At 52.4% G+C, this 24,864-nt stretch overlaps 2 protein-coding genes across 2 annotated transcripts; both read right to left on the reverse strand.

Annotated features, from left to right (window-relative positions):
* Positions 1–441: 441 nt before the first annotated feature.
* On the reverse strand, positions 442–10,562 carry MCM5 (minichromosome maintenance complex component 5). Its single transcript, XM_076328735.1, has 17 exons — positions 10,505–10,562; positions 10,120–10,302; positions 9,099–9,225; positions 8,859–8,987; positions 8,218–8,390; positions 6,750–6,905; positions 6,476–6,642; positions 5,686–5,857; positions 5,394–5,505; positions 4,478–4,621; positions 4,100–4,165; positions 2,967–3,143; positions 2,750–2,862; positions 2,361–2,489; positions 1,954–2,096; positions 1,251–1,378; positions 442–801 (listed from the first exon to the last, which is right to left on the reverse strand). Exons 2-17 carry the CDS (start codon positions 10,284–10,286, stop codon positions 700–702), a joined length of 2,205 nt encoding a protein of 734 aa, XP_076184850.1. The 5' UTR covers positions 10,287–10,302; positions 10,505–10,562; the 3' UTR covers positions 442–699.
* Positions 10,563–12,991: 2,429 nt separating this feature from the next.
* HMOX1 (heme oxygenase 1) lies at positions 12,992–19,389 on the reverse strand. Its single transcript, XM_076338743.1, has 5 exons — positions 19,235–19,389; positions 18,790–18,910; positions 15,947–16,438; positions 15,225–15,333; positions 12,992–13,716 (listed from the first exon to the last, which is right to left on the reverse strand). Exons 1-5 carry the CDS (start codon positions 19,264–19,266, stop codon positions 13,580–13,582), a joined length of 891 nt encoding a protein of 296 aa, XP_076194858.1. The 5' UTR covers positions 19,267–19,389; the 3' UTR covers positions 12,992–13,579.
* Positions 19,390–24,864: the final 5,475 nt, after the last annotated feature.

Raw genomic sequence — 24,864 nt, forward strand, 5'->3', positions numbered from 1 at the left:
TGCAGGGGAAAGCATTTGCCTGCTGCAGCCCTTGGAGAGGGGAAGGAGGCACAAGCAGAGAGCAGCTTTGAAGCAGGGAACAGCAGGTCATTTCCTTCGCTGCTGCTGGCAGACACGGAAGACAGCAGCAGCCTGCACACAGTGACTGGGTAAGGTGCCTCCCACACCACTGAGCCCAACAGGGCAGCCTGCACCAACAGGATTTATGCCTTAATAGACAGATCAAACCCTGAGCAAGAAATGAGTTTCTGCCTTCAGGGCTGCTGGTCCTGCCCAGGGGGTTGCGTCGTGCCTCGAGGCAAGTCCCCAGGGTGGGCGCTGGGCAGTGGGTAACACAGGGTGAGCAGGAGGGATGCCTTTCCAACCGAAATCCTGCACTGCCTCTGAAGGGGGAAGGAGATACATTCCCTCCGTCCCTCTGGGCAGCCAAAGACCCTGGGCTACAAATATCAGTTTTTATTTTAATACAAACTAAAAGCTTTTGAAGTTCAGAGAAACATCGACGTGACACAGTGACAGAGCACTCAAGGGGAATCCTGACCACCCCAAACCCTGGTTCAAGAGGGAGGCCCTGGGCTGTCTGGCTCCCCAAGGAAAAGCTTCTTCCAGGAGCAGGTTCCAACCCCACGGGGCACTCTGCCTGCATGTGGGCAGGCATCAGGCAGCAGCAGTTCCCTCCCCACCTGTGGGATAGGGAGGTCACTTGATGCGGTAGAGGACTTTGCGTTGCATGCGGTGCTGGATCTCCCCCCGCCGCATCATCAGCTGCAGCACCTTGTAGATGGCATGTTCTGGGTATTTCTGGAAAAGGGGAGAACAGGGGGAGATGAGCTGGCAGGCAAAAGCTCACCAGAGCCCATCGGGAACCTGCAACCACTGCTAAAGCCTGGCTGTGCCTCTCTGGAGGGAGGGAGCCCGGTGGCACCAGGTGCTGATGCTCCTTTCCCCTTTCACTATTTCAGGTCTGACTATAGCCAGTCTCACAAATCAAACGGTTCTGGTTTCAAGGGTAGGACCCCAACCTACCCAAACAGCCCCAAACCTCAGTGCCTTTGGAGAAAAATGACTTCTCGCCTCGCTCCCCTTAAACTCTGCAATCACATTGCACACAACTCCCTACAAACAACTTCAAAAGCAAGTATGACCAAAAGGCTCTCCAGCCGCCTCTTGGAGAATGGGTTTCATCCCCTGAGCGGCAGTCTGAGGTCCTTGGTTTCACAGCCCAACCCTCCACAGGGTCCCTGGCCCACCTGCCGCATGAAGTCCTGGACGATGCTGTGCTCCGACACCTGAGAGCCAATGGCGAAGCGGCGCTTGAGCTGCTTCTCAATGCGGGACAGCATCTCTTGGTCCTCCTGTGTCGTGAAGCCTTCTGCCCCTGGAGGGAGAGGCTGTGTGAGCTCTCTGTGCCACTCAGACATCACTCTCAAAGCCAGAGTGCCCATCTCCTGTCCCTCCCACAACACCTGCATGTCTCAGACTTTATGGAACCCATAAGCAAATCCACCATCAAAGGTTGTGGAGCTCCAAAGACACAGCTGAACATGGACCTGACTGCTGGAGCTTCCTTCAAACCCTTTGTGCCACGCTGCCTCCCAAGGAAACATTGTCTCCTCCCTATGGGGGTGGAGGTTGGAGGACAAACAGGTTGGGGAACCACCTACAGCACTGGACTCTCCCCTTGGGACCACAAGGGGCCAGATCATCCCTCCCTTGCCCAGCACAGGTGGAGACCCTCAGTGTCATCTGGCATTGCCCTCCCTGTGAGCCACAGCCCCACGGCCATGATGGCCCCTTGCTGCCACAGGCATTGCTTTGCCTTTGCTCAGAAAGCAGGTAGCATCCCCTGCCCCTGCCAGCCTGGTCCTGGGAAGGGAGCTCATCTCTCCTTGCCCTGAACAGCCAGGCCCAGCATGTCCCTCCTGCTCCCAGCACAGAGCATCTCCCCCTCACCTGACAGGCTGCCCGACATGGCTGCATCAAGCGTGGACACCTGGAAGAGCCGCAAGGCCTCCTCAACGTCCGCCTCGGTGGCGAAGGGCTGAAGCTTCATCTTCCCCAGGGACTCAGCAATGCGCACGACAGCCTCCAGCTGCCTGCGGCCAAAGGAGAACAACCTGCTTTCTACTGCGGCTCCGAGGGGTCTTCTCCTTCCCCCCGACTCCTGACACCCCCACCTACTGAACTCCAGGCACCTCCTGCCCACCCCAAACCACCTCCAGTGTTGCCCTGTTCACAGAGGGCTCCCCCCAAACCCCAGCACCACACTAACCCCCTTCCTGGGCTACCCCAGGTGACTCCCAGCGATGCAACCCCAACCCTGAGAGTTTTAGTGGGGCAAGGAGGGTGGGATTGCTCACCGGACAGTGATAGGGATGCTGGAGCGGTGGTCGCTCTCCTGCTCGTGCTGGCGAGTGCCGCTCCGCATCAGGATGTAGCGGTTCTTCAGCTTCTCTGCCGCCGCCGCCGACAGCCGAGGGCCACACTTCCTGCAAGGGGGGACAGGAGCTGGATGCAGCGCTGCCTGGGAGGGTCCCCTGGGCAGGGGTGTCCCCGGGCACCCCTCGCTTCCTTAGGCCACGCTGTGGCACTGTTGCAAGCTGCTCTCACTTCCCTTTTTTCAAGGCAGGAGTTAAAAAAAGGTCACCCAGATTGAGCACTTGCAAATATCAGCTGCGTGGTTCGCTTCTCACCACTGCCTCCCACCGTGCAGCCCAGGCACTGCCAAAAAGTCATGCCTCTCACTCACGTCCGACAGAAGGAGATGAGCTTCTTCAGCTTGTTCAGCTCAATCTCGCCCTCCACGGCCTGGGTCTGCGTCAAGGCGCTCACGTGTAAGGACATCACGTGCTTGGCCAGTGTCTAGGAGAGCAGAAGGCAGTCAGGCAGCAGGAACACCCCTACCTCCCCCTCCTGAAAAAATGGGGCACCACGAGTCCCAGCTGCACCCACATGCCCTCACCCACCATGTCTCGCTCCTCGTTGTGCTCATCCTTGACGATGAAGATCATGTCAAATCGGGACAGGATGGTGGGCATAAAATCAATGTTCTCCTCACCCTTGGTCTCGTCCCAGCGCCCGAAGACGGAGTTGGCAGCTGCCAGCACTGAGCAGCGGGAGTTGAGTGTGGTTGTGATTCCTGCCTGTGGGGGGGAAGGAGAAACGGATGGGGTCAAGTCCATGTCCATGTCACAGCAGAGCTAGAAGGCTATTAGCTGGTACTGAAAGGTCCAAAGCAGTTTGCAAGGACTTATCCTCAATCACTTGCATTTAAATAAAACCCCTTAAGTAGCACCCAATTACTCTGTAACAGTTCCACATTGGAGAGGGGTCAGCACAGGAGCTACATGAGGCTGGACCCACATGTCCTGGAAGAGGACTGGCTTCAGCTGAGACTTGAGCACTGAGTAACTTCATTTAAAACCTCATGTCAAGGGCAAGGACACACAAGACCCTATCACCAAGTTTGCAACCTGAGACAGAAACTGGGTGGCTGGGGTTGAGCCCCCTGGGCAGCCCCGGGGGCAAAGTGCAGGTTTGCAGGTAGTAGGGCAAGAGCGACCAGCAAGGAAAAGTTGTGGTGGGTGTTCTGTTACCAGGGACTGAACAGCTAAGGGGTGAGCCACAGCGACCAGGAGAGAGCGGAGGTGTTACAAAAAAAAGGTTGAGCAGTGGAAACGAAGAGAAACTCTGATCTGAGAGAAGACCAGGCACTAGGATGTCAGGCAGTTTCTGTAGTTCTTCTGAGGGTGTGGAGAGCAGTGGGAAGGAAGAAAAAAGAAGAGACATCAGGCTGTGACACAGGGATATCAGCAGAACTACTAAATCTAGAGGAGAAGAGGACAGGCAGAGCAGAGGGAGCTTGTTTCAGTCCTGCTGATGTTCACGCTGCCTGAGAGAAGACAACCCAAAGCCTACAGGCAGAGCTGACCAGTCTCAGATCAGAGAAACTAGTAATGATCAAAACCACTGCCTGGACAAGCCACACTAAAATGTGCAATTCTGGCAAAGGAAGCATGACTGCTGGTTGCTGGGCTCTCGGGGAAACCCAGCAGCAAGTCAGGCTCCTGCCCTGGGGCGACACGCACCCACAGCTCACCTTAGCAATGGAGATGGTCTGCTGCTCCATGGCCTCGTGGATGGCCACGCGGTCATCCTCCCGCATCTTCTCATCCGAGGTGGGAGAAATGAGGTGGAGTGAAAAAAAAAAAGTTGCCATCCGTCACCGCCGCCAGACCTCAGCTACACACCCACCAATGCTGACCCCCGAGGCAAAGCTCTGCAAGGACCTCTGCTCAAGAGTGCAGCATGTAACCAGAATTTCCCTGCAGCCCCATCCCCTGACCTTCCCCAAAAGAAAGGGCAACTCTCTTGAGGCTGCCTCGCTTTCTCCTGCAGGTCTGGGCTCTCCCGGGAGCAGCTGGCAGCCCAAGGGCTCTTCTCTTCCCCGCTCCTGCCCAGGCAGCCCCGCAGGTACCTTGTCAAACTCATCGATGCACACCACTCCGCCGTCCGCCAGCACCATGGCTCCTCCTTCCATGAAGAAACTCCTGGAGGAAGGGTCACGGATCACTGACGCCGTCAAGCCAGCAGCGCTGCTGCCTTTCCCCGAGGTGTATACCTAGTGGCATGTAAGGCAAGGAAGGGACAGCACATCAGCTGCCGTGGGACCCAGGAACCCACCGCTGCAGCTGGAGGACAAAGCACCCCTGGCACTGCAAAATCCAGAGCTACTGGAGGAAACACAAAGCCCTCCAGGAAAACCCCTCAGCACATGCCAAAAGCAGACCTGTTGGGTACAGAGCAAGGCTATTTCCTAGTCCCAGGCCTCAGACTAAACAGCTGTGATGCACCAGAGGGCTTGCAGACACACAAATACAGGTATTAAGTACAGAACAGGGAGTGATTCATTGTTTGGTGGGCTGCTGCATTAGCTTTGTTTTCCCCCTGAGGGAACAACGCAGTCAGAGGCTGAATTTAATGGAGACTACAAGAAAACACAGCTGAAAATGTAATTTTATGCCTGGGCTCAGCCTGGAGGTCCATGCTTGAGATGCAGTCAACTTCATTTGTCCTGACCAGCCAGCCTCACCGCTGATCAAGTCTCAACAATAAACAACAGCACCAGTCACGTCTTTGGATGTCTGCAAATAGCCTGGCTCATATCATACTGAGAGGCATTACTTGCTTCCCCTTCCTTCCCTCATCCCCTCTCCTGCATCCCATCTCTTCCAGGCTAGCACCAGAAACGGCAGCTTGCACCTCTGCCAGCCAGCCTAGCTGTGGATGCACGGGCAGCTACCTGCTGTGACCACGGTCTGGTCTTCAGTGCTATGCAGGGAGCAGAAGGAAGAAACGAGCCGCACTACAAGCGGGCACCTCAAACCACCTACCCCAATGGGCGAACACTTCTCGACGAACTTCAGCAGCTGGGATTTGGCCGTGCCGGGGTCACCCAGCATCAGTAAGTTGATGTCTCCTCTGCGGGTCAGTCCATCCGGGAGCCTGGAGCAACAGGGTGGAAAGAAGAGAGGGAGGAGAAACGGTGAGCCTTCATTTTGATAACCAAGCATTGCTGACAAGTGGCAGGTAGTTGGCAGCACCGCCAGAAGACTGTATGAGGGCTTTGTGCCGTGAATGACACCCCTGCCACCACTCTCTCTCTACCAGGCTGACTTTCCCCACCTCTTGCGAGAGCCTCCGAATAAGAGGCAGGCAATGGCCTTTTTGATGTCAGTGCTGCCATAGATGGAGGGCGCGATGCTCTTGGCGATTGTCTCGTAGATGTTGGGCATGGCAGTAAGGCGACGAAGTTCCTCCTCTTCTTGAGGGGTCACTGAGCCAGCAAAGCTGTGTCCTGTACAGGGATGAGAATGAAGCAACAGTGAACAAATGAATGTTTTAAAGTAAATGACACTACTCCCCCCACACCCACTACCACCAAGATCCCTTCTTGAAAATCACGCCAAATGCCACCAGGTGGGAAGGGTGGAGAGGGCAGGCATTTGCTATCCCAGCAAGGCAGGCTGTGTCCTTAGAGGCTGGTAGGAAAAAGCAAGGATCTTGGGCAAAGCAGCTCTGGAGGAACCAGAGGGAGAATTACAGTCAGGACCTCATCTTAAAAACACAGCTCAATCTTAACCATCAACTTCAGCCCAGATCCTCAGGGATGGCTTAGCAGATTCCCACTAAGATCAATAAGATAAAAGAACTTAAATACCCTGGAGGACTCAGGCTGAAGCCTCCTCATTTAATACCACTGAGAAAAAGTCATACAGGACACCTGAGCATAGAGCATCCACAGCAAGTTAGACCCCTGGACTGGCTTGAATCTTCTGCTATATAAGCAGCAGAGAAGGACCCAGGCTGTGATTTCATACAGTCCTTGCTGAGGGACCGCCTTCCTCAGGGAAGGGGGCTCTCCCAACACCAGACTACCAACAGAGACCAGACAGGCACCAAAAGCAGCCCTCACCTGAGCCCTCCACATCCACCTGGATGCCCACCACACGGATGTAAGCGCTTCGGATGCCCACGCCAACATTATCACGGCTTCTGTTCTTGCTCTGGGCAGACTTCTTGATGGAGTAGATGCCCATGATAGTGACTCTGTTCCCTGGGACAACTTTGTCACACAGGTACCTAAAAGGAGGAAGGGGAAAGCAGAGGATGGTAGCAGGGGAAAGGATGGCACCAGCAACACCTGCTAGCCTGGTGGGGTGATGCAGGGGGGGAGACTGCACTGGTACCTGTCGCAGTACAGCTGCAAGTGCCGGGGCATCTCCCCATGCGGCACAGCGTCTGGGGACTCCTGCAGCTTCAGAACCTGGAAGTCCACACACTTGCACTTATCTGGCATGATGAAATAGGGGTCGAGCGGGCACTTTGGGCGGCCGGCTTGTTCTCTGTGCAGAGAGATCAATCAGGGAAGGCTCCTGGCACTCAGAAGCCACCCCTGGGAGCCCCCCTGTAGAGGGGACAGCAATGACAGAGCCCAGAGCAGCCGCCCCTCCGAGTGGTGCCCAGCAGGCAAGAAGGGCAGTCACACAGGGCCAGACCAAAGGCTCATCAAGCCCTGGGTCTTGTCTTCAACAGCTGCCAAAAGCAGGCATGAGAACAAGCCAAAGACAGGGTGACACTTGCCTGAATACTCTCCCTGCCTCCCCCCTCTCCCCCGCTAGCTAAAAGCGGGGAGGAAGGTAATTCATTAATTACACAGAAGGTAACAGTATAGACATGGCAGGGCATTCTTCTTTATAACCTCACGAACGAAGCAAATGTTAAGTGGTTTCTGGTGAGAAAGCAATTAGTGATGTGACAAGGCTGTCATCAACCTCCCAGTCTCTCGAGGCATATCTGCCTTGCTAGACTACAAGCTCTCCGAGACAAGGAGCACCTCCCAGTCCTGCTGCCATCTCAGTACATCACTACCGATGCCTGACTCCATGCAGGCAGGGACAGGGCTTTCAGGGAGGGTAGCAGGAGAGTGCAGATGCACTCGTGCAGTCAAGGATCAGGAATGAGGTGCTGTACAGACCACATGCAAGAATGATCCCTATCCCAAAGACCTCTCAAGCTGCATTAGAGACAAGGCGCAGAAAATAAATACTGGCAGGCATGGCTCAAAGACACAACCCACCATAATCGGTCGGCGTGAGAGCTGCCACAGCGGCAGCCTAATGCTCACAGTTTGCATGGGCATCAAGAGCTGTAAAGCAGGATTTGAAGGTTAGTAGCAAAGCATCCCTACAGAAGGTAATGCAAAACAGCTCCCTGGGGAGGGGGAACGTGGAAGCAAGAAGTTTGTTTGAAAAGGATAAGAATTTAATAGGAAGTTAGGACAACAGCTTAACGCAGCATTATGGGACAGCTGGAGGCAGGAATGAACCATTAGGTACCACAGGCAAAACGCCCTACAGATAAAAAGAACACAGCTGGCTGGACACAGCCACTCAATACCGCTTGCAGCACTGGTCATGCAGCATCACAACTGGTGTGACCGCAGATGGACGGAGCTAAAACCTGCCAGCCATGGGTGCATGCAGGCACAAGGGCAACATGAAGGGAAGAGGCAGAGAGCAGCAGAGATGATTCTGCCTTGTGTGACAGGGAGCTGACTCTATGCAGCCCATATGGGATGGAGGGGGAGCAGGAGGAGGGGACGCAGCCTTTTCTTCCCCACCAGCCTGCTGCATGCATCCCCATGTCAGTCCTTACGTGTTGCATTTCCTGGGGAGAGCGTAACCCTCCAGGCCTGGGCGCACCACAATGTTGCTGATGGTGTTGCGGCAGCTGCGGCACTGGATGGCTATTCTGGTGGCTTTGGCTCTCACAGGGGTTGCTGCAATTACGATCCCAGGGATCTTCACAAGGTGGGACATCTGGTCGGACTGAAAGGGAAAAGGTGAAGGGAAGGTAAGAAAGCTGTCACCGGAGGATGGATGGAAAACTAAAGACATTAAAAGAAACACAGTTCTTTCTTAGCTACACTTCCCACATTCATGGGACCAAGGTACCAGAACAAAAAAGCCTGCGCTTCTTGACAACGTTACTCTCCTGCTCTAGAGCAGCAGGGGAAGGTTGCATGACTTAAGCCATGCTGATTTCAAAACAAAGGAGAAAAGGACAAAACACTCCATGCAGAACATCACTAATAGCAATAATATCCCCACGGCAGCAATCAGTAATAACACTCCTTTGCAGTCAGATTTAAGTTGCAGAGTATCCCTGCTTGTACATTAGTGTACAACCCATGTCCTGAACTACGTGATCAAATACCGAAAGCTTCCCTGCAATCACACCCCCACGTAAGTAAGCCCTGCCTCTCACTGCTCAACATGGCAGCAGATTCACCTCACCTTCAGGCTGCGGATGTTGGCTGCGTTGGCATCCGATCTCAACATGACCTGGATGTCTTGGAGAGTTTCCTCCCCTGAAGGACGAGGACGGGTGACCTCATCTGCGACTTCTTTTGCCGCTTCTTCCAACTACAAAGGGAACAACTAGGCTATTACGGGCATATTGCAGTGTATTGTCAGGGCTGCTCTCGCAATGTGATAATGTCAGCATGCCAGGTTGCCAACCTCCTCCATCCTTACCAGCTGCAGGTGCTCCGCCGGTTGCTTGTACAGATAGTCAGCGAGATCTTCATCAAAGCTGGCCAAGTCTTCCATCTCCACCTCCACCCAGTACTGACTCAGGTTATAATGCCGTTTAAGCTCATCCCTGCAAGGAAGTAAGTGGTAAAGGTTTGCAGGGCAGAAAGCACCAGTCACCTACAGTGACCTTATGAAGGCAGCTTCTGCAGGGAGTCCTTCGTTTGGAAAGCAAACAGAGAAAATCAGGAGAGTGCCAAGAGAAGCCTAGGGGGACCTCTGCAAATCTTTCACCCAAAACCACTTTGAAATGTGACATAAGACCAGGGACACCGGTGCTTGCAGTGACAATGTAAAGTATAGTGCTAGACTTTTTTTTTTTTTTTACTAGTTACACAACCAGATAGGCAATTAGAAAACTTCTACACAGGATAATACCTATTATACCTAAACTATGTTTAAAAAACCAAAGTAATAGCATAGCAGGCAATGTTCTCCTTAAAAAAGGCACGGTGCATGAAATTCAGAGATTAAAGGTGAAAGATTTTCCCAGCCCTTGCATGATATATGTCCACGTTCTCTCACAGCTGTGTCTCCAAGCTGCATAGGCAAAGGGATGGCCAAGGGACTTCATAGCCTCAGAAGGCACACAGGACAGTGCTGCGCTAATTTTAATGGATACAGACAAAACTCCAGACCAGAAAGCACTAGAACTTGAAGACAGACCTTGAATTTCAGAACTAGGTGCAAGTTTGGCAGCGCAGATCCCTCTATTGCTACCTCTGCCACTGGCTGGCTGCTTAAAAATTTGGGAGAACACCAGACCTCAGTTTTCCTACAAGGTTAAATGGGAACAACAGCATTTCTTATACTAAGAGCTCTTTACGGTCTATGGGAAGAAAAAAGCTGACGTGTGCTATTGTATACCTGGGGTGCGCATAGCAAGAGGGAGGTTAACAGCAGATCAGATGTGCAAAGAGGAGTGGGTAAGGCCAGGGAAGGAGAAGAGGGGTCACAGCAGCACCTGTATTTGAAGGTGAAGCCCGTCCGGTCCGTGCCCACCCGGTACTGCCGCAGAAACTCCTTGAACCGCTTCTGCAGCTGCGACTTCCGAACCTGCCCCTCGTCCACCGACGCATCGCCCCCAAAACTGTCGCTGTAGTAAATGCCGGGGTCGTCGAAGCCGGACATGGCGACTGCTGCTCCCCTGCGGGGGCGAGAGCGCACGGTCAGCCCCAACCACCTCCTCCTCCTCCCCCGCACCAAATGCCCCACGGGACCCTGGACCCTGCCCCCCCCCGCTCCCCCATCCCCGGCTGCACTGCACCCCTCGCACTGCCCCCGTCCTCGTCCTCGTCCCCGTCCTCCTCCTCTCTCCCCCCCGCGCCCCATCCCGCCCCGCTCCGCACCTCGCTGCCCGCGGGAAGCCGCCACCAACTTTTTCGCGGCAAAAGCGGCGCGCGGCGGAAACCAAACTGCTGCACGGGGCGCGCGGCCGCCGCGCACTCCGATTGGCCCGCCCGCAGCGCGCCACCGCGGATTGGGCCCCGGCCGCCCTCTCGCCCCGCCCAAGAGGAAGCGCGCGGCATCGCCTCTGCCGCCGATTGGCCGCGGCGTTCCGCCCCCTGCAGGCCGGGCGCAGTTTGGCGCGAAATCTGGGAGAGAAGGGCGGGGGGAGGCGAAATGGCGGTCGGGCGGGACCATTGTGGCGGTGCGCGGAGGGGGGAGCGGGTGAAACCATTGCGGGCGGGGGGGGGGGCGCTTTCGTTGCCCTCAGGCGGCGGGAAGCGGGGCTGCTGCACGCCGTGGGGGGAGGCAGAGGCGTTAATCACCGAGAATAAAATAAAGTACTGCTGTAGGCTCCTTGGGGGCTGCTGGAGCCTGTTGCTGCAGGGCTTGGTGGGGTGGCAGGGCTTGAGCAGGGTGTCCCTAGGCCTGGCTGGCTGTGGTGCAGCAGGCCCACGGCCACAGAGGGCGGGGCAGAGGAGAATCCCGCTGGATGTGGTGGGACCTACTGTGGGGAAATGGTGGGCAGGCGGTCCGGCCGGGGCCCCACAGGGATGGCAGTGGCTGTGCCGCAAGCCTGATGGCCTGCAAACAGGCTGCTGCCTCAGGATGTGCGTTCCCCGGAATGCTTTTCTCCTGAGCAGCTGTGAATTTTGGGGGAAGGCTAGCAGGTTGTTGGGTAAGCGTTTTGGCCCTTCAAAAATGTGGTAGCGTGCATCCTAAATGAAAGCAAAGCTGGGAAGCATAGTGCGTTCCAAGGGAGGTCTTAACTGCAGCGGGTGGAAAATAAAGACCGTCTCGTTGCTGCAGAGAAACCAGGTATATTCATAAAGATCATAGACGAGTACAAGCAAAGCTTTAGTCTTCACCTCTGAAGACTTCTTTAGGCTCAGTCCGGAGTCCTTCAGTGTGCGATAGCACAATGGCTGTGAGATACTCAAAGCACCGTACCTCCTCTGCCATGAGCAGGGAGGGGATGATGTCAGTCTGAATCCAGTTTTCCTGACTTTGAGGTGACAGTTACGATCTCTTTGGGCAGTGGAGAGGGGCTGAGTGTGGTAGGGAGCATTTCTGAGCTCATGGGGATTTGTTTGCGTGTTTGGGATATTTAGTTATTCAGCATGGTTGAATGAACATAATGATTTAGTTAGGGTTGCTTAGAGGGACTGAACAGGTAGAACTTAATATAAATTTGAATGAATAAGTTCTTGTATTTGAATAGCTACCAAGCCTCGTAACCCTGCTTTTCAAACATCTGACTATCTTTTTCAAGAATTAACTATTTTTTCTACCAGGGGTTGGCAAATGGGTCCAAATACAGAAGTATTAAAGGGGATTTTGGGAGGGATATAGGGTAGATAAGAGCCTGAAAATAATGACAGTCCCTCTTTCCCACTGCTTATTCTCAGCAGGACGTGCCTTCTGATTCTTGCTCTTTGAGCAGGTTCAGTGCTGGTCGTTAAAACAGATCAGTAGGAAAGCGTGTCTTTGGGATTAAGGTCGCAGCCAGAACAGGCAGTATTATGGAGACAGGTTGATCACAGAGGCTTTCTGGTAGAAAGAGAGGGAAGGACTCTGAGGTGATAGATAATGGCCTTGTTGGTACCTGCTGTGCCATACCTGAACTGCAGCCTCTCCTGCTGTGACTCCTGTGTTAGAAGACCCTCCGAAGCAGATAGGGCCTATGGCCATAACAGTGGCTGACCACAAAGCCAGACCTCCAGAACTGCCTCAGCAAAAGGGGGGGAAAGAAAGCTGTGTGCATGGGCTGCTCCAGCAGTGCCGTGTGTTTGGAGTGCCTTTAGCAATGCCTTGTGAGTACCAAGTCCTGGGAGTAAGTTGGGTTGGTTTGTTACCTAGATGAGGGCATGCAGTTGCATGCTTGATATCTCCCATTTAGCTGCCTTGTAGGATCAAAACCTAGTGTACATTTCATTTCTGGGTGGTGAAAACATACTTGGTTTTCTGATTCATGCTGAAGTTCTCGCAAAGGCGGTCTGGTAACGGAGCCCTTAGCTGGTAGCAGTCAGAGAGAGCTGTCCTGGTTTAGACCAGCTGAGGGTCCTGTCACCATTTGCTTTTAATAGAATAGGAACCAACTCTTATGTACGGCTTCCACTCCTTAAAGATACTTTGTGTGCTCACAGAAATTTGTGCCATTTCTAGAAATAGAGACCAGCATGTAGGAGCTGAAGAAACCTGCCCCAGCTTGTACCAGGTTATTGTTAGTGCTGAGCGGGAGCAGAGTCTGGCTCTGATGATAGCTCCCATGTTCGTCTATTGTAATGTCTCTGGAGGCAGCAGCTCCAAAAGACATAAAACTGGGAGGAAGACAGACACCTCCTTTCTCCCCAGGTAAGGCTTTAATAATAGGAAACACCAGGCCTGAAGACTTTACATTGAAGTTTATTATGTTTATAAATTATTTAACCAGACAAGAGAATGACACTATCTTCAACAACCGTCTTCTGCTTTTTAAAAAACAAAAATGATTGGAAAAAGAATTAACAAAGACCTACCAGTGTCCTATAAAACAGTCTATAACCCACAGGAGCCATGTGGCTCCATGGAAAAAGTGATCACAGTATTATCTAGCAGTATAAAAATTGAGCAAACAGAGCTCCGGGGAGCTTCGTATTTCTGAGGAGAGACAGATGTCAAAGCTGCGTTTCTGTTCCTGTAGGATTTTTGCAGGCATTCTGTAAAGCAACAACAATTCTTGGCCATTGTTTTTAGCCTTTTCTACCCTTAGTTTCTGGTGATAAAGTTAGTCTCTGAGAAGAGCTCACACCAAGCACAGGAGAGACTTTGACCCCCCATACAGCATTCTCTTCGATTTCTGGGGAGAAAAGTCTCCTAATATTAGTGGCAGAGCCAAGATCACAGTACCCAGTTGGGGGGAATTTTACAAGGACTGGGGAAGGTGGATTAGTTCAGGGTGATGGAAGGCACGAAGAGAAGGTGAAGGTCCTGCTCTTTCACATGGCAAATAATGCCACGGCAACTGTTGTGGCTAGGAAGCCGATTGCCAGGATCCACCGCACCAGGGGAGTGGTGGGCATCATGTCTGTGTGTCTCTTGTTTGTCGTCTCACTTTCTTTCCCAGGCGCTGGACCTAGATCAAATAGGGAGAAGGGAAAAAAAAAAAGAAAAAAAGCATGTGAGAAGAGGTTGAGGCAAGAAGCTGCCGGTATGCCACGCTTGCTCGCCCCAGTGCTGGAGCAGACCCTGCTGGAGTTGTCAAGGGGAGAAGGAGGAAGCCCAGAGCCCAGTTGGGTTGGGGGAGACAGCGGAAGCAGATTCTGCTCTCCTGGGGTAGGTGAAGAAGGGAAGCAGCAGACTTGACCTGGGAATCACAAAGGCTCACAACCCCTCTGCCTGTATGTGAGTACTGGCCTCTTCCCTTGTCTCTTTACAGGTTTGAAAATGCACTGCCCAGCTCCGTCAAACCCCTGATGTGTGCAGAAGACGGCCAAATACTTAAGCCAGAATTTTAAAAGGCATTTTGTCTCTTACTTCTAATTTATTTAATTGGTTAGGCATCTAATGACCTTAAACAGGTAGTCCTTAGCACTCCAGACAAATAATTTTCCCAGTACAACTGCAGGATGAAATTACTCATCCAACACCAGACTCTTCTGAAAATCCTGCTTTTATGAGCGTATTGGGAAAAGAGCGGCAAAGTTTCACAGAGAACTTTTACTGCCTTTCCCAAAGAAGTTGCTTTAAGCTTCATTGTCTAGAGATGCGCAAGATGAGGTTTGCTTTCCACTCTTTGCCACAGGAAGACTGTGGTTCAATCCAGTATATACCGAAAAAATCTCCCTTTTAGTTTCAGAATGGGTAGGTCATAAGGGCTTTTTTATTTGAATCACACATTATCAGGGAAACCACTCTCCTCTGTAAACATCTGAGCCCACTCCTCAGTCAGTCGCAAGCCTGACTCCCTGAAAAAGGATTGGATTGTTTTGCTTGCAGCTGCTGCTTGGGCTTTGCCCAGTTCGGGATCGGTGTTTGCCAGTAGATGGAGCTTTTTCAGTTTTGCAAAACTGACGGGCAGCCTGTACATCCCCACTTGCCATCACCATCCAGAACAGTGCTCATTATAAACCCAGCACACTTTCAAGAAGTGTTTTCAGTAAATACTTCTGGAAGGCAGGAAAATGACCAGAGGGAGATTTAGTCCAAAAGGATAGCCCGTTGGATAGGGCTGTGTGTCTGGAAGAAACTTCTGTCAGCATCTTGGTATCACAGCTGATCTGGGCCCAAAACTGCAGCCTTTGCTTCTGTGAATTCAAGGCCAGTTTTCCTTGTGGTCGAAACTCATGCGGCTAATGAACCTTACACTTGTTAAAACCTAAGAGAAGGAGAGGGGAGTCTCTTCTTGTAAAGCTCCCTCATTGACACTATTTCTGGAGAGCCCACGTGTCATCCTTGCTCTGTCATGTCTAGACGCTTTGCACACACCAGTGCCTCTCCTTGCACTACCTACTGATGGCTGGAGAAGAGACTGGGCAAGCACCTCATGCTCATTTCTCAGTGGCTTTTAAAAACAAGAAGAGAAGGGAGGAGAACAAAACCACAAGGGGCAATGTTAAACACCTGCCCTTAGAAGTGTCTTACCGTGCTCATGTGATTTGTTAACGCTCCTTGTGCGAAGCTCAGCCTTCGGCTGCATAGGGTAACCATTCTCCTGGCCCTTAGACACCAGCTCCTGCAGCGCCTCAAACACCTGAGAAGAGGGACACACTGCCTCATTATGTGGCCTCCTCTTCTTCTTTCACTGGACCCCTTGCCCCTGCCCCAGGCACTTTAGGAACTAGAAGAATACACCAGACTTCAGTCCAAGTCTCCTGGCACTTTTTGCACAGAACATAATCTGTCTGTGGGGTCATGAGCATGTCTTTCAAACTCCTTGTTCACTTGACAGGTTCTCCTGAAGCTTCCAGCTCAGGAGAAGGCTATTGCCCATCTTCTGATGGGAAGGAAAGCAAGGTACCTATGCATCTAGTCAGCAACCACAGAGGACCTGTGGAACTGTACTGCTGAGGCAGGACAGATAGATGGTGATCCCCACTCCCAGTATAAGCCCTCATTCATATCTGAATAATGGCACATGGGAAGAGACTGAATTCAAACCCTAGGAGAGGGAGAAGAGCTTTTCAGAGACCAGCCTTTTACTAGGCTCCCAGGTTGGACAAGTGTAGCCATCTAACTCTGACTAGCTTGCCTTAATCCACAACTTCCCATAAGCTCCACAGCAGAAATGCCGGCTTTGCCTTTCCCCTGTAGCTATTATTTTGTTTCAGAGAGGTTGTGGGCAGACAGGGCTGGCTGGTTGTTACCTGTATATTTAGCAGGAATGCTTTTTTGGCCTCTTCCAAGACTCTTTTCTTAGTGGCAAGATCCATCTCAAGGGCATTCATGCGGGAGCGATAGAGCTGCTTGAACTTGGTGGCATTGGAGACTCCATCGAAGGTGAAGAAAGCCAGCCCTTCCCCAGTGCTGGGCAGCTGGAGGGCCTTTTGGGCAATTTTCTTCAGCACCTGCCCCCCAGACAGGTCTCCCAAATACCGAGTGTAGGCATGGGCCACCAGGAGCTCTGGGTGGTTCTTGCCTACATAGTGGAGCCTCTCAACATATTTCTGAGTAGCCTCAGGACATGGGATCTCTTCCCTCCAGTTGCTGCCATAGAAGTACTCCAAGTCTTTCTCCAGGGAAGCTTTCCGGTGCAGCTCCGCTGGAAAATGCACAGGGGCATAAACTGGGTTGTCCTTGTTACGTTCAATCTCTTCTTCCAGAGCAGAGTAGATGAAGTACAAGGATGCCGTAACCAGCTGAAAGAGAAGGAGGAGGATGAGCTATGGGTGCATCCGTCCGTCGTCTTCAGGTTTTGGGGACAAACCCTACTAATGAAAAAGTTACTCATGGGCACACCCAGTATAAGGCATGCACATCTGTGGTGTTGCAGGTTTCCCATGTGGAAAACAGAACTGCAAGGTGCAGTGAGACACTGTTTAGCCCTTGCCCTTCTGCTTGAGGCAGCATCAGGTAAGACCTAAGCCCTTTCCAGCAGATATTTGTCTCACCTGCCCTTAAAAGCCGCTGCCTTCACCTTCAAGTTAAAGTTCTTGCAGCTTGATGTAATGGAAACTGGAACCCTATTAAATCATGCCTGGTCTATTCTCCTCATTCCCTTGGTCAATAGAGAGGGTATTCCCAAAGGTATATTTTCTGGTGCATTGTTCGAATCTGAATGCTTCAAGATGTGGCTTCCCTTTGTGGGGCCTTGTGAGACGATGACACACCCTGTTTATTTTTCTACATATTCGTCCTGTTGGCATCCCACCATCGCGGGAACTGAGGCACCACTGCTCTCCTCATTCAGACTTGCAAGTGGGGTTGCCTCCTTGGTTGCCCCGAGGAGACAAGGTAAAAGGGGGCTGGAAGCGCAGCTGGCCTCTGAAAGATGCCTTTGAGAAGGAGCGCTGTGAGGCTGTGTGTTCTCCTCTCTATTTTGAAACCATTGTTATTGTTGTTTTTCCCAGCTTATGCGATACTTTCTTCTATCTGCCAGCTTTTCCACGTGGCTTAAGACAATCTAGCTGTGTTCTTTCCTTCCCCAGGCATTCTGTTTTCAGAGGCTGTATACATATTTACACCTACACCACCCCTTCCTTACACTGGAATCCCTTATCAGCAGCAAAAGGTAAAACATGATGTTACCGCACTACAGGTGAGTCAGGCTTGGGGGGGAGGGGGATTATGCTGATGACAGGAGAGAAAGCAGTTTACTCTCCCACAAAGCAATCAGTTCTGCAGTAAAAGAGTTGCTGTTTCAACTTTTCCCCACTGTGCCAGCAAATAGGACTTTGATAAGCACAGGGGCAGTGGCTTGGTTGTGGAAACAAAGATTCAAATTCTGGGGAGTCACATGTCAGGGCAGATATATAGGTTTGCCAAGAGAGTAAACAAAAACAGAGGTTTTTAAACAATAACCCGTTACCCAGATTACTGGAAAAGAAACAAAATATGGGAACATTGCCTAACAAATTAAGAAAATGTATCTTGACTTGTTGTTTTCAGAGGCAGGTAGTGGTTTAATGGGAAACGTGGCTTTTGAAAACTATCATTACTTTTTAAAACCCACGTCACATCTCACTCCCTGACAGCACATAAACATCTTCTAAGAAACTGAGCTGTGTTCCTGAAGGCCTGACTTTTTACGTTATTGCCAGCCTGTCTCAAAGTTCACTGCCTAACCAATGCCACATTTCTAACAGCAGGAAGTCAGCACCTGAGATTAAATTTATGCTTGACTAAGTATCCTGAATGCAACCTGTCAGAAATAAGTAGTCTTCTTCCTACTCTTGTGGATTTATTTGCCAAGGAACAATTCAACAACAAAGTAATTAAACCACAGGTTGGATCACTAACTGTTATTTGCAAGCCCATGCATCACATCCTATAGCCTCCCAAGAATTCCTGGCACAGGTGTGTGCTTTGTTTTTGCTCATGGCTTTGTTATGTGGCTCAGATCCCAGGAATCACGCATCTAGCCAGGTTAGGCACAGACCAATATCTGCAAATGATTCTCTTTTATCTTAAGAAAAGCAACAGGCTTCTACCTGTTAGCGGCAGACATGGCTTGCTCAAATTCAGTCTGCCTTTGTGTTATTATTGTTCATGATTTCAGCCCTGGTATAACCCAAGTGACAACTAAAACATTGCAAAGTTCAGTGCCAGAGATTATCCCACAGCCTCACTTTCTCACTATTCCATCATTATTTCTAGCTGTAGCTGCTTAGTGTTGTAAATTTAGTATTCTCCCTCTTTTTGGCATTTCAGCCACTCGTGTATGTGCACATAGTCATACCTCCATTAACTATCATTGCCAATAATTAACATGCAGGCATGTATGAAGAAAGAGAAAAGCAATTACATTAATCCCTTCAACCTCTTTGTCTTTTTATCCTGTTTCAGCTTGGCTGCCCATCCTGATATGCAGTGCTGGAGTTTGGTGAAGATGATGTTTTGCACGGGAGGTGCTGACAGCCGTAATGCAAAGGACCTCCTTCCTTGTGTCGTCCCCATCCTCCCCCGTTTAGTCCCCGTCCAGCCCGCCTGATCTAACAGTGTATTTCCTGGTGAGGAAATCCCATCCCCAAGCAATGCTGCTATGAAGTACCTTAAACTCGTGGAGCGACACCTGCCCCTTCTGGAAATTCTTCATGAATGGCGTGTTCTCCGCCTGCTCGTGCACCTCCTTGGTAGCTTCCTTCATCAGTTCTGACAGGTCCTTGGACATGCTGGGAAAGAGCGGCAAAACAGATGTCAGTGCTGTCGCTCTCCTCTGGCAAAATGGATCTTAGCTCCCTAGGAGAAAAGGGGGAGACTGGGATGGCAGGAAAAGGAGCGGAGCATTCCCGAGAGCCACAGGTGGGAACCGGGGAGCACCAGCATCCCAAACGCTGTCCCAAGCAAGGAAGACTGACAGACTCCATCCAGAGGTGAAAGCAGGAACACGCTGTTCCCTGCAGAGCAGAAACAGGAACAGCATGCCTAAAAGCAAGGGGAAAAACACAGTACTCTTCCAGCAAAAAATTTCCCTCTCCTTCCCGCCCCGCTCTCACCTTTCAGCGCTGTGTGCCTGGGAAGTTTCCATGTTTCTCCACTTCGTTTCACTCCTCCGCTTCCCTGCTGTTTTTCCTTGCTCGTGCTTTCCTCCTTCCCTTCTGCTCCGAGGACAGCGAAGCTCCGCGCTGGGCAGCCCGGCTCTCGCATCCAGCTTTATACCGCCAGGCCACGTGAGCAGCCAAGCCGCTGACCTCACTGCGAGTACAAACTTCTTGCAACACGACGGCACTTCCCTTGCCAGCCTGGCTGTCGCCCTCTTCTCACCCACAGCCCCGAGGGACCAGAAGGAAGTCACCTGATGCGTCGTGATAACTAAGCACAAACAAGAGGATGTCGAGCAACTTGTCCTTCAAGGGTGCCTGGCTCCCTAACCCTTTCAGCTCAGTGCCCGCGGCAGGCAGAGCCCTGGTGCTGCGAGAGGTGCTCATTGTGCTGGGGGCAGTGGGTTTGGGGAAGGAGGGGTGGATTTACAGAGCTAGTGCCTGGGGCAGGGTGGGCAGCCTCCTGCCCCTACACCCCGGTCTGTGTCCCGGCTGCACCCTGCCTGGGGAGCTAAGACAACACCCATCCTCATCTGCCCTAGCACGGCTCAGGTATAAGCGTCTTATTTCCCATGACTACGCACATCTTCAGATAACATGGTACTTGTGGGCCATGGGATGCAGAGCTCAGCACTACAGGTTAGGAGCATACCCCCGTCACAGCAGGGAGCACGGCAGGGACCCTGGGGGCACCCGGGGTAATCCAGCTGCTGTGGCACATGCATGCACCAGCTCTGGTCTGCAAATGCCAGAACTACCCTGGGGAATGGTGAATAAACCCCGTCACTTTGCACAGGTGTGCCTGCACTTATGCACAGAGAAATCCTTTCCACGCTCCCTTGTGCATGGAAAAAATACTGTCTGATTTGTGTGGCAACTGGCCCCTGCTGTTACCACAGCTGTGTGCAGGGCAATTTAGGAGAATAGCACTCCATCTCCTAGATACCCAGAAGGCTGGGGTAGCTGGTGGACTGAAAAGATGTTGTACAAGACTTGGGGGAAACTGAGGAAGTCTGCAGAGACTTTCAAAGGCAAATAATTTCTCTCTTTTGGGAAAAGAGATTTGGACAAGGTGCTTCTGCCGGTAGCTGGTCGCTCTGCTGTTTTGTCTGGTGAAGTGGTCAGTGAGGCAGCCAAGAGATGAAGCAGGGCCCTTCTTTTCCAACTGTAGCTGTGCTGGAAGCAGGACTAGCCAGGACGGACAATGCATTGGCCAGCTGTACTTCGGAAAAGCACAAATTGAAATTCTGCTTTCAACGCAAAGAGCAGGGCACTTAAAGCCAGCATTCCCCTGCTGCTGTGAGGGTGAGAAAGCCCCCGTGCTGCAGTCATGTGCGGGGTGGTAGGGAGGCAGAGCCTGGGGAGGAGGGGGAAGGACTGTGGCATGCTCTGTCCGTCTGTCCCCTCCAGCAAGTCCACTCTGTGGCTTTGCTGGTGGGTGCTGCCGTCCAAAGCCGCATGCCTCAGGTGTCTCCCTGTCACTGCACCTACACCTGGCCACAGCTGGGTTTGGTGCTGTAGGTTAGAAAGCTGTCCTGGAGGAAATATTCTTCCACGCTTGTTTTTTGACTCGGGCAGACATCTGGCATGCGGTGCAGCGCTCAGGAAGGGTTACTCAGCGCTTCCACCCTGACTCAGCCAGACTTTTCCTGTCTTGCTTTTGTCTTTTAAAGCAACAGTGCATGCTAGCAAAAGCTGTCACGTTCCACTCTTACACCCATGCCATTGCAGACAACTTGCTGATGGCTTGCTTGTTTTTCTGTAAGGTAAAATAAATGTATCTCGGGATGTGTGAATCTTTAAAGCAAGCATGACAAAGCCCCAAACAAACCCTGAGAGTGGGCTCCTGTGCGGAGTCCAATGGAGCATAGGGCTGCATGGCCAGTCCCTCCTGACTGATGCCATTTTGCCACAGGGATGGCCCCAAAATGAGTGTTTCCCTCTGGCATCGCTCCTTAAAGCTCACATTTTCTGTCCTTTTCAGTGAGTCCCATTCTGACACGGGAAGCTGGAGCACAGATTGAACCTATAGTTCTGGTGGAGGGAAGGAATATATGAGAATATGAAAATAAATAGTATTACTCATTTTATGAAGTAACATGAAAAAAAATCCAACCTTCAAGCCCTGCCCCTCCTTTCACCTCTGTTCTGCAGTTCTGGTAATGCACCCAGTTCCTCCCCAAGGACTTTCTGGTTGCTTTCAGGCCAGTGCTTTTCTGCCCTGCCTGCCTGCCTTCTTCCAAGAGGCTGCATGCTTGGAGGCACTATAAAGGATGTATCCAAAAGGTCCTCCTCCTTCCTTTTCATCCAGGGTTGAGGCAGATGTGGATGTGAGACTGAGGGGAAGAGAGGGTGTCTAGTCATGTTGCTGCTATTCCAGGTAGGATGCTTCTTCCCAGGAAGAAGTCCTGGCTCGTAACCACACTGCCCCAGGACATGGAGCCAATGTACTTCCTTCTGGATCTTGGGGCTTTACCATCTCCGGGGCTGGTCACAAGAGATAAGGTCCCTACTGCAGCTCACCTCTGCTGTGAGCTTAGGTGCAGGCAAGCAAGCCGTGCCCCGTAACTGATTTATGCTGTCTGATGTCTAGCTGATCAGGGTTACTGGGGATGGAGCAGCTGTGAGACCGGGCCCAGCTCTCCAGAAAGGTCCATATGCCCTTCAGCAAGATGGAAAAAGAACTGAAAGTGGGGTGTCATCATCTTTGCAGTTGCTGGCCTGGGGTGTTTCTGGCCCCATCCAGTGCTCTGCCGTGAGGACTTGTGTTGCTTCTGCTATGCTGTTGCTATGCGGTGTGGGGAAGGTTAATGACACCGAGCGCGCCAATGCGCTGGCAGAGATTTGTGAGAGACCGTCTCTTCCTTGAAGAGAACTTGGGAAGTCGACACTTGCGAGCGATGCACAGGGGAGGAGGCGTGCGCTTTTAGTGGAATAAACTGGCCCCCAGAGCAACTCACTCTGGGCGTAGCGGACCACAGGAAAGCAGAGGCCAGCCCGCATCCAGGTCACTAGGAGACTTTGCTTGGACCTCATCGAAGTGTCAGACCTGTGGTCTCCACTGTGCTTGCCAGAAGTCCTGTCATCTCCCACTCCTCCAAGTGAGCAGCGGCTCGGTGGTGCTAGAGCCACTCACTGTGAGGGCGATGTGCACGGGTACCAGTCAAACTGCTCAGGAGATTTCTAGCAAAGATGAATCAAGTAGCCTCAGGCAAGATATTTGTACTAGTTCCTGCTGGGCTTAAAAGCCTCCGTCTGCACAGAGAAAATGCTTAATCAAGAGATGGAATCGTTAACAACAACACAAAGTTATTGAGGGGTCGGTGTTTTCATCAGGGATAGGGATATCTCTCTCCTCTTTATAGACTTAACAGCATGTTCTGCCAACAGATTTACGGTCAGAAATGTCCAGTTACACAGGCAGTCATGGAGTGCCAAGTCAGCTCTCCTGAACCCGTGCGGGAAGTGCTGTTCCACGCTGGGCTCTGGCAGACAGCTCCCGGCAGCTCAGCTTGGCTTGGCTGGGCAGGGGAGGCACCACCTGGTGAAAAACAGCCTTCCCTGCTCGGAGGGGTTAATGGGCTCTCTCAGACCGTGACACAGCAAAACGCACCGTGACACAGCAAAACGCAGCAACCCGGTTTGCACCCGGAAAGCTGACTCAGTAACCACGACTTGCTGTGTAATGGCGAAAAAAAAAAAAGTTGCGATAAGGGCTTAAAATGACCTGCTGAAGAAGGGAGTCAGCGCTGGATACTCTCTGGGTTAATTTGTGTTTACCAAAAGGGAGATTGCCTGGCCCAGCCCGGCCCTGGCAGAACTGGCTGTGCTTGCTGCCACCAGCATCGAACAATCCAAGTCTAGATCAAAGATACAGATGGAAAAAGGGAGGTCGGGAGTGCAACGCACTAGAAATCCCCATGGGGAGCGCAGGCGCTGCAGCTGTCCTCCGGGCTGGCGTTGCCCGTACCTTTGGGAGGGTCCCACAGACGGACACAGCTGTGCTGGGCAAACCCCGCACACGGGAACCCCAGAGACCGACATGGTGGGAGAGGGAGGTGCGGGCAGGTTTCTCGGGCATAAATGAACCAGTGTGACAAAAATAGGAAGCGCAGATTACAATACATATTTTTGCAGATGTATGGATATATACGTGCTGCAGCGCATGGGTGTCTCCAGCACATGGCTATGAGCAAGGAGAGAGCTCTGGGCCAGCTGGGAACAGAGCAGGGAGGAGGAGGGAGAACAGAGCAAGCACCCTGCAAGGCACGTGCCTGCTTTGCAACCAGAGACCCAGGGGCAGGCAGCGACCTAATGCGTGAAGCAGGTTTCCAGGTTATGGGTACAGTGGGCTGAAATTTTGGGGGGGGGTGCATAGAGCCCACCACACTCCTCAGAGTCTAGGTGCTGGTGGATACAGACCCCGTGCCCTGCTGGGGATTTGCTTTGGGAGCAAAAGGGGTTGCGGAAGGGAGCAGGGCAGAGTTAGCAAATAAAAATCCCATTTGTGCAAATGTTTCAGACCGTGCCGCTTCCTTTGTTTCAGTGCTACAACCGTGTAAAACGAAGTGTGCCCTGACTGGGAGACGGGGCAAACTGCTAAAATCTGGATTTGAAAATCACACATATGCAACAAGGAGGACTTTGTGCCACAGCTCACACCCCTTTCTCAGAGGAGGGGAGGAGATGGAGCTGGAAACCACGTTCTACAAAGAGCATAAGACCCAGACACCCCCCTGCCCCGCCAAGGATTCCAAACCACCCCTGCATGGTTCCCTGCCCCTGGGGTACGGGAGACGCGTGTCCTCCTCCTGCGCGGGGCCATGCAGCCGACGGGCCGTGGGCAGCCAGGGCTGTTTCTGGAGATTTCTCCAGTTGTCCCGAGAGTGGGACTGGGGCCAAGAGCAGCAGCTGCAATCTCAGGGCGGCGCGCAGGAAACCGCCCCTTAATAAACAGCCTCACGTGGACCCTGCTCCACCGTGACTCAGCAAAAGAGCCCCTCCGCCACAGCCCAAAACCTTTACTCAGCAATACGGGGCGGCCCGGCATGACCCTGGCTCAGCAGGACGTCCACGCGGGGGAATGGGCAAGTCAGCATTAGTGGGAGGCAGGCTGCGGGGTTTTGGGGCTCACGCAAGAGTGGGGAGTCCCGGTGGGACATGTGGCATCACTGGCAGCAGCAAAGTACTCCCCCTCCAGCTGTGCTTCCCAGTGCTCTGCAGCTGCACTGCGGGGGGCCGGGAAAGGTCAGAAAAGCTGGTGTCCCACGCTGGGAAAGCTGCCCACCTTGCTGACCCGGGGACATGGAAGATGTTGTGGCCGTCTACCCCGGGACTGGGACAGTCCCCGCTCCATACGGGGGGAATCAAGGCACGGGAACACTGCTCTCTGGGGTGCTGGATGGGTGCCTAGTTTCACCTGTTCTGGGGGAAAAACACCAAACCCAGGAGATATGGGGTGTGAGAAGGAGTTTATTTTAGAGGCTGGCATGCGGGGCGTGCTGAATTTAAGTGACTTACCCAAGGCCATATAGGGTGTCTGTGGCATAGCCTGTGTCCTCCCCCTTCCCCCTTCCTTTTTCTTC

Source organism: Aptenodytes patagonicus, chromosome 1 (assembly GCF_965638725.1).
Source record: "Aptenodytes patagonicus chromosome 1, bAptPat1.pri.cur, whole genome shotgun sequence".
NCBI lineage: Eukaryota > Metazoa > Chordata > Aves > Sphenisciformes > Spheniscidae > Aptenodytes > Aptenodytes patagonicus.